This window comes from Stegastes partitus, unplaced genomic scaffold (genome assembly GCF_000690725.1).
Source record: "Stegastes partitus isolate 25-593 unplaced genomic scaffold, Stegastes_partitus-1.0.2 Scaffold20, whole genome shotgun sequence".
Classification (NCBI taxonomy): domain Eukaryota; kingdom Metazoa; phylum Chordata; class Actinopteri; family Pomacentridae; genus Stegastes; species Stegastes partitus.
The window spans coordinates 1,448,257-1,457,555 of NW_007577751.1; the positions used below are offsets into that span (position 1 = coordinate 1,448,257).

The 9,299-nt window shown below is 39.2% G+C and overlaps 1 protein-coding gene across 1 annotated transcript in view; it reads right to left on the reverse strand.

Moving 5' to 3' along the window:
* Positions 1 to 6,784, reverse strand: part of LOC103366116 (transmembrane protein 198-like) — an 8,333-nt gene extending 1,549 nt beyond the window's left edge. The window contains exons 1-3 of the mRNA XM_008293759.1: positions 6,570 to 6,784; positions 4,869 to 5,181; positions 754 to 1,329 (exon numbers count right to left, since the gene is read on the reverse strand). Coding sequence (XP_008291981.1) covers positions 754 to 1,329; positions 4,869 to 5,022 — 730 coding nt within the window. The 5' untranslated portion in view covers positions 5,023 to 5,181; positions 6,570 to 6,784. The remainder of the gene's footprint in view (positions 1 to 753; positions 1,330 to 4,868; positions 5,182 to 6,569) is intronic.
* Between the last annotated feature and the right edge of the window lie 2,515 nt (positions 6,785 to 9,299).

The following is a 9,299-nucleotide window of genomic DNA, read 5'->3' on the forward strand; positions in this document are numbered from 1 at the left end:
CCATATTTCATCAGAAACAACTTGTTTTTCTGGCACGCTTGCAGATTTTCTTTCTTTCTTTCTTTCTTTCATCCTTTCTTTCTTTCTTTCTTTCTTTCTTTCTTTCTTTCTTTTTTAGTGTTGTTTTCTTTTTTTGATTTACCTGTTGATTTTAGATTTAAGTTAAAGATTTTATTGGTCACATTTAAACCTTGTCAGGGTCTGGCCTACAGCTGTATAACAGCAATGTTGACCCCATATGATCCAATTGGCAGTCTTTGACCCTCAGGTGGGTCTTTCTGACGGTTCCAAAGTCGAGGCTTGAATCTAAAGGTGATCATGCTTTTGCCATCAAGTAAATAAGCGTGAAAACCCCATTTTTATAGACTTGCTTTTATGTGATGTCATCTATTTTATTTACTTATTTTTTTTCACGTTACCCTATTTTTATGCATTTACTCTCAATTTTATTGTATTGTTTTTCTTTTATTTGTTTTATTCTTTCCTTTATTTTTCTATTGAATTGTTTAATCTATCAGTTGGCATTTGTTTCATTCATTTATTCATACGGAAATTTATTTTTTACATTTTTAACTTTATTGCTGCACTTTTTGCGTCTTGGCCTGTCTGGTTTTCTGTTCTACTTTTGTCTTACAGAATATCCACCTTTTTTGACTCGACTGTCAAAGCACTTTGTAAACTCTGTCTCTTTTAAAAGATGCTGTAGATGTTTAACAGCAATGCATCAGCAAGTGCAGACTGAGTTAAACCCACCTTCTCTGTGTGAGACTCCTTTAGCAGTAAACCACCACTGCACCAGTACACCGATGACACTCAGGACAGGACAGATCCCACTGATCGCCCAGTTAAACCAGCAGAGCCGTCGTGGGGCAACTTCACAAAACATATCGTACACCTGATCGGGCAGCACGAACGTCCCCACCAGGTAGTCCACACACAGCATCACTGTGGTCGCCCCAAACACTGAGGCGTAGATGATGCTGAAGAGTTTCTGCCACTGCAGTGTGAAGACAGCAGTGGTGATGCTGGCAGCCAGTACAACACTGAGAGGCACCCAAACCGGAGTAAGGCTGTGAGACTGTCCGATGATCACCAGGATGGAGAGGGAGAGCAGGCTGCCCAGCTGGAGGCCGCTGACCAGGAGTCCCATCGTGGACACCAGCATGGTCATCAGGCCACACAGCACCCCCACACCCAGACCGATGCCCGCCTTCGTCTCTGTCCCCAGCTGGATGTTCAGCACAGGCTCTTTGTGGTACAACAGGAGCACAGCTGCTGAGCCAAGCATGAAGCCTGAGAAGAACATGACCATCCTGAAGCAGCGATATCCTGGGAAGTGGAGTTAAAACAGGCTTAGAAATCAGCTTCAACATGTATGTACAGTAGGTACAAATAGGTTGAAATTGACAAAAGTAATAAAAAATAAAATTGTATGAAAATCATGACATTGCTTTTGAATTGTGGTTCAACAGAAATATTTGAAAAAAACACACAACAACAACAACAACAAACAAGGAAATAAGCATGATGGGACCCGTAAACAAACATTTTGTTGAACAACCCTTTGAGCCAATCACTGCAATCAAGTGTTTTCTGTAACTCTCAGTCAGACTTGTGCACCTGTTGACAGCTATTTTGACCCACTGCTCATCAGCAAAAGGCTCTAATTTGTCTGGGACAGTTTTTTTTAATGATTCTTTTCAACCACAATTCAAAAGCAATATCTAATTCCACACAATTACAATTTAGTTTTTTTTGTTTTAAAAAAAAAAATCCTTACTTTTTCAGTTTCTAGTTATTTGAGTGACTATTGTGAATTTTGCCTTTTCTTTAATGGAAGGGTATGAATACATTTGAGGACGACTGTATACAAATCCAAAACTACAATGTTTTAAACTGCTTTGTGTGGATCTTTTAATGAAGCTGAATTCTTACGTTCAAACACAAGATACTGTCTCATAAAGTAAATCAATCAGCTCATGAAATCACAATCAAATGTGATGCTGTGGTACAAAGAAAAACAGAACAAAACTACAGTTTCTGTTCATAACTGTGAAATAATTGCAGCGCACTGAATGTGTGTTAATGTTTTATGCTGTCCAACATTACATTATTAATATTGTCATTAATTTTATTTGAGTTAAAAACTTGTGCACAAATGAAAAACTTTCTTTCATTGCTATTAGAGCTAGAGTTTTTAGAGAGATAACCACAGCAGACTAGTTTACAGCATTATTTATTGACTATTTGATTTTAAGGCAAAATATGGGCAATATTTGGGAAAATTGATTCAAGGCTATTGTAAATTACTGTAAATGCACAAAATATGTCATGTAGTATTTGACACATTTGTGTATGTGTTAGCGACCGTCTCGAGAGGCAGAAAATAAGCAAGAAAATCATAAAGCTTGTGTTTTGAAGCTAAACAGCTAAATTAGATCCTGCATGGTGTTTGAATAATATATTTGATTCAAATCAACACACACATTATTAACAGAGATTGTGAATGTCCTTAGAGGTCTACAGTTCTACAGTGACGACAGTTCTTTCACTGGTTTCTTCACTTGAGACTTCAACAATAACAGCTGATTGGATGACTCTTCTCATGCTGATGGGTCACAACTGGCTGAAATACATTCTATACATATATTTGTTCCAGTATTCATATCCACTTCCTGCAGGGGAGACTGCAGCAGCTGCTCTCTTTCATTGACATTTTTAACATTAGATGCCGGATGCCACTGTGTGCACAGTCATGTTCAGGTGTGTCACGATTAGCTATGCTTAAAAGCAGGTTTACTAGTTCCCCTGTTTATTATGTGACTCCTGCAAGACTGGGGAGGAAGTCCATAGTGAGTGTTATTGCTCTTGATGTAACATCTTAAGGGCAACATCATTTAGTAAAATGTGATTAATATCTGATGAGTTTTTGTGGATGAATTATTATAAGAAGCTTGAACTGTGTTTCAAGATGGAGATGTTTGTGTCTGATGGGAGTTTCTGTCACAATAACGACAATAACCCTGATTTTTGAAAATGAAATCAAGCAGCATGTGAGTGGCAGCAAGTGACAGCAGCTCCAACTGTCTTTCTGTGTTTCTAGCAGTTTTTTTTTTTGGGATATACAACTTGGATTATTAACTCTCTTTTTTTTTTAGTCTTTATTGTACTTCTATCTCTCGCCTTGTTCTTTCCTATGCTTCATTTTTCATCGAGTTGCTATAATGTGTAAATTTCCCCAGTGAGGTATCAAGTATATCGTATCTTATCTTGAAACACTGATATCATGTTAATAACACACATGTGGTAATATCATAAATAATCTGGTAACTGTCTTCAACACAGGAACAACATAGAGTACAGTTATGGTCAGATTGTCTCTCCTCCTCCCTACACTTGGAAAAAGGTGACAAAACACAAAATGAATACAGTCAAAAATTATTGTAGCTGATGGTATAATTTGTTGTTGTTGTTTTTTTTTTTTAATTTGCTACAGATCCCCTGATAAAATTGTCATCATGATTTGTTTTGACTGAGTAGCCGAGCAGTGAAATCGTGATGTTGCGACAGCCTCAGACGGGAAACAAAGTTTTATGTTTGTTATGTTGGTCTTGTAATGTTTCACCACACTAAATGCTTTTTCTGGTGTCTTGTGAGTCCATGTGGGTTGTGCACTTGTATGTGCAAGACACAATAACCAACCTCAGAAACCCCAAATTGCATAAGGAAACACTTGACAACACTCTCTTCGTCTGCACCGCTGAAGTTGCTGTTTTGCTTCGAATGATTAATTATTTACATTCATGTAATTCCTCACAAGTGACGCTGACACTCAGTGTGGGAGAGTTACTGGGAACACAGACTTTGGCAGCATGTGTGTTTGCATAATGTCACATGTTTTAGGGAGCAGGTCCATAGGACACAACACTTCTAATCACACTCACAGTTTGTGTTTGTTGAATTTGTCTCCAGATATTTTCTCAGTGAGAACAGAGACTAGAATAATATTGCTTTTCATACTGCAATTATATTTCTTTTTTCCCCCTTTTTTGTACAATACAGCATATTTCTCAACAACTTATCAGTGCTACATCCACTGATCAGCCAAAAACAGTAAGACCACTGCCTGGTGTAATAAATAATTCTGATCATCTCATTGCAATGAGATTTTCTGCTGCAGAGAAACTTTAGGTCCTAGATGGATGCTACTTTGACAACCACATAAACATTAATGATATAAACATGATAGTTACACTATAAAAACTGCTCAGGAATGACTCGAGAACACGACAAAGAGCCCAAGGTGTTGCCCCGGCCTCCAAGTTCCCCAAATCTGAATATAATGGAGCATTCATGAGATGCAAGCCGGATTCACAAAGACCCCACTTCACAACCCACAAGACCCGTAGGAGCCACTGCCAACGTCCCAGTGCCAGACACCAAAGGACACCACAGAGGTCTGGTGTCCATGATCTGATGGATCAGAGCTATTTTGAAAGATTGAAAGGTTTTAATGTTGTGACTAGTTAGTGTAGAAGTTGTTCATAAAAGTACAAAATTTCTGCCAGACTCTCTGTGGTCAGGAGCTGCTGTCAGGTTTACCATCAATGAGATGTCATTTAGTGCAACAGGTGGCACTTCAAACATGCTGCCTCTGTCAAATTCAGACACAAGACTACCCATCTGCCTCCTCAAGCTTTGGGCTTATCCAGTCTAAACCCCTGGCAGCCTGCAGACACCTGCCACCAAAGGTTTAAGCCATCAGGTGAGCTAATGACACAGTTGAAAACAACATGGGCAGTCAGATGCTGTAACAGTGACATTAAGCATCCTTACGTATGCACTGTAATATTATTGTGAGTACATACCAAAGAAGCAGTAGATGAGGCCGAACGAAAGGCAAACAGAGCAGACAATAGATGGGATGACTTCATAATTCAAATTAATCTCAAGCGTGCATGTGTCCACTTCGGTTAAGCCAGCTCCGGGCTCCTCAGTAACATAGAGTGAAGTCACTGCCATCTTGGAGGATTATTGCTTGTTTTTGCTGGGCAGCTGGTTTGGACGTGAAGCTGCTTTGCTCATTGAAGGGGTGAAACTGGAACGTCCTGCATGTGTCGTTCAGGGAAAGAGGAAGCTCCAGACCCAAGAACGTGTACTAAGCTCTTTCCTGTTGTGCACCTGCAGAAAGAAACAACTATTTTCAGCTTTTATAGCACAGACAAACACATTCAGCTCTGTTTTGGCTGCGAACTTGAGTCATTACTCATCAAGTCATGGCTCTCCTGGGAAATATTCATGAAAAAACATTACTTTTGTCCAATCTCAGGTGTCATTATGCTTTCAAATGATACATTAGTCTTTTTAAGTGGTTATATGAGAGGATGTGGCTCTTTGCCATGTGCATTTCCCTGTTCAGGAACCAGAGGAGGAAACTGGGGATCCCCTCTGAGTTTGTCTTTTGTTCAAGACCAGGATACAGATGAGGAAACGACCTGGTGACTCTGTGCCATCGTCCTGCAGCTGTATTGTTCTGAGCATGTGGTTTGGTACTTTGTCTACTGAACACAAACAGCTCAACAATAACACAATAAGTTGAATATAAGTTCTCAGACCTTTTACTTAAGTAAAAGTAGCAATAAGACAGTGTAGAAGTTATTTTAATGGTTTTTTTTTCTTCCCAAAATACTACTATTAAAACAACTTAGAATACCAAAAGTAACAGTTCTGATTCTACAGATTGATTCATTTCAGAACTTTTTATACTAAATAATTATGTTATAATGCATCCTTTATTGTTACAGCTAATGGAGGTTGATGTAGTTTTAATTAACCTGAGTCATCAAATAAATGTGGAGTTGTAAACATTTCCAAAACTTGTAGTGGAACAATTGTAAAAGAGAAGAAAATAGAAATATTTTAGTAAAGCCCAAGTGTGTCAAAATAACACATATACTGATATACATATCAGTATATATACATATAATGCATTTACCTACTTTCTACCACTTAACAACAGCTTTGCTTCTAAACTGTAATGAATTAATGCAAGCTGTTATTTTTTAATTGGAGTAGACTGAAAGTGTCCAACTGCATAAAGGCATGGATCATGTTTACACACTCCTCTTATGTTGGCTCATAGTATGACTGTCTGGCTTCAGCATGTATTACTGTAAAGACATTATAAGCTGTCCAGGCAGATCTCACAGTCAGCAAATGGAATTAGAGGAGCTTTAGCAGGTGAGTGATCCTCTTGTTAGTTCCGTGTCCTCTTGAAGAGGTGAGTGTAAGAACACAAAAACACTTTCTAACTAGTAAATACGCACAATAAAATAGAAAGAAATCTGCTGGAGTAAATTAAAAGTTAATGAAATAATCAGTTTCTATTGTTTTGTGAATGTTTTGTGAAGTTCGGTCAGAAAAAGATGTTGCTTTATCTAATTTCGCATTGCACAAAGTGTCACTATGACCACTTACAACATGCAAGAAAACATTTACAAGTAACAGTGATAAATCTCAGTTTCTCAAATAAAAACATCAAATAAAGGGATGATATTTCTGTGGCCTACCTTGAATGAAGCATTTCTTTCCATAATAAATTTCAGCTTCTTGGGAAGAACAAAAAGTGTCTTCAATGGTAGTTTTCAGGTCAAATTCCAGGAAACCCAACAGAGAGCGAGGACTCAGGAGTTTTGTCAGGAGTTTGTATTTCCCTGTGAGAGCTGTGGGGGAGACTCAGCGTCCGACGCACTAAGTCCCTCATCTGTGCTTGTGCACAGCTGACGCCTGACTCTGAGAGAGAGACCATCTGCCCCCAGCGTCAGCACGAGGCTGCTGCCAAGTCCAAGGCCGAGCCAGCTGAGTTCAACTCTCACTACCCATGATCCTTTAGGAGCCCCAACTCTGTAAGTTCAGTGCCTTATTTCATCCAGTGTGACTTCTCATTTAGGTGAAGTTCAGCTTGAGGCAAAAAGATAGAACTTTAGAGCCTGATTTGTCTTTACTTTAGTAACTTTCCCAAAAAAATCCCTCCATTATTGGATAGCCTGAAAAAGGAATCATATTATGTGTGTTTTTAGCCATGCTAATGCTTGGCTTCAGCACTGATATATTGAATGGGCTGCTATTAAATTTAAAAAAACATATTCATGGTCCTAAAAGGTTAAATCATACTGAACCGATACCTGATTAGGACGGAAATGCCGCCACAATTACTAGATGGATTGTCATGACATTTTGAGCAGACATTCATATCCCCCTCAGGAAGATCTGTGATACATTTGGAAATCCACTGATATTTAATGTGTTTTTGACCAAAATAATACCTGCATAACTAACACCATTCCCATCAGCCACAGTTGAACCTTGATGCAGATAAAAGTGATGCAGGTAAAAGGTAAACTAAGGAAACTGCAGTACAAGTACAGGACAAGTACAGGGCTAAGCAGAAATGACAGGAAGGGTTAGACACCTTATATACATTGCCAGTGTGTAGGCTGCAACGCCAGCATTATGGTTGACATCCTTATTTGCATATTTTATGTGTATCTGTGGGATGACAGGGTATATCTTCTGTGGGTCTCCCCAGAGTCTATTTTAGGTACCCTCCTGTTCATTATGTATAGGTGTGAACAAGAGGTTACAGACACTTGTAAAGACAATGTATTTCATGGTTGTCTTGAGTTTCCAACCGGCCCGATAACTCTTTATTTTCTATGATAGAATCACTGAAACACACGCACCTTTGCAACAAAATACAATCATGCATTTTGGTTCTTTCATAGATTTATTACTTATTTTAATAGTTATAGGTCTTCTGCAAATATGACCAAATCTGCTGGGTCAAAAATATACATAAAGCAACTTGAATTATCAGTTTTGGTGAAGTAGAAAGCTATGTTAATGTACTGTCTTAGTGGCATGGCCTTTGAAGCTCCAGTGAGTGATTACAACTGACTATACCTGATAACTCCTCTGAGCCAATTCAAATAGGGCCCAACTGATAAGAAAGTCTGAAGAGCTCAGTACAGAAAAACCATCTCATTGACTTGAACAAATCAAGAAAGTTACTAGGAGCCATTTCAAAGCAGCTACAGATCCCAAAATCATCTGTGCAAACAACTGTTTGTAAATATAAATTTCATGGTACAGTTGTGCCACTCCCCTAATCAGGAAGAAAACATAAACTATCACCTGCTGCTGAGAGACACTCGGTCAGGATGGTCAAGAGTCAACCAAGAATCACTAAAAAACAGATCTGCAATAAATGAGAAGCTGCTGGAACACAGGTGATAGTGTCCACAGTCAAGTGTGTTTTACATCAACATGAGCTGAGAGGTGCTGCATGGCGCAGCCAGAAGATAGAAGATCCCCGGTTTGCGTCCTGGTTAGGACGCCTGGGATCTTTGCATGTTCTCCCCTGTGCAGCATGGGTTCTCTGGGTTCTCCAGCTTCCCACAGTCCAAGTCAGTTAGGATAGGCTCCAGCCCCCCCATGACACAAGTGAGATTAGGATTAAGCGGTGTATAGATAATGGATGGATGAGTTGAGAGGCAGCTGTGCAAGAAGGAAGTCCCTCCTCTAGACACAGCACCATCTCATTGACTGAAGTTTGCTGCTTATCACATGGACAAAGAAAAGGCCTTCTGCAGGAAGGTACTGTGGATGTTTTGTGTGTGACAAAGACACATGTGCTCCAATGACTCCATCATAGAAAGTTATGAGTTGTAGGAGTCACTGGAAACTCAAGACTGTCAAGTGTATTGTTCAAAACTATCCATTTTACCCCTGAAGTATATCATGCAAAGACATAACATTCATTTCCATCACATTGGAAAAGACCCAAATATATGTCCTGTTAAACCCTTGTACCACCTATACACACGGACAGTGTGGTAGATTGACATCAATGTGTGTTCACTACTGCGCTTGTAGTACAGACTTAGGATAGCCAGTCTGCAAGGACACAAAATTTGAGCTTCATGCAGATGTTTGCACAGGACGACCCTTGTGGATTTGGGTGGATGGTGAAATTTACGTCACTTAGACCCAAGTGGACAGAAAGTGTCTTAAGCAGCCCAACCAAAGCAAAGAGAATAAAATGCCTTTTGCATAAGCTTTTACCCCGATTAGGACCAAAGTGCATCAACCTGAGAAACACTCTGTCATGAATATGGTGTAAAAGTTCCTTAAGAGATGTCTGTGATTTAGCTGGCAAGTTCATTCACAGCACTGCAAAACAATCAGTTATGTTGTCTAGGGTTAGATAAATGAGAAATCCTCCCATTTACCTTTGAACA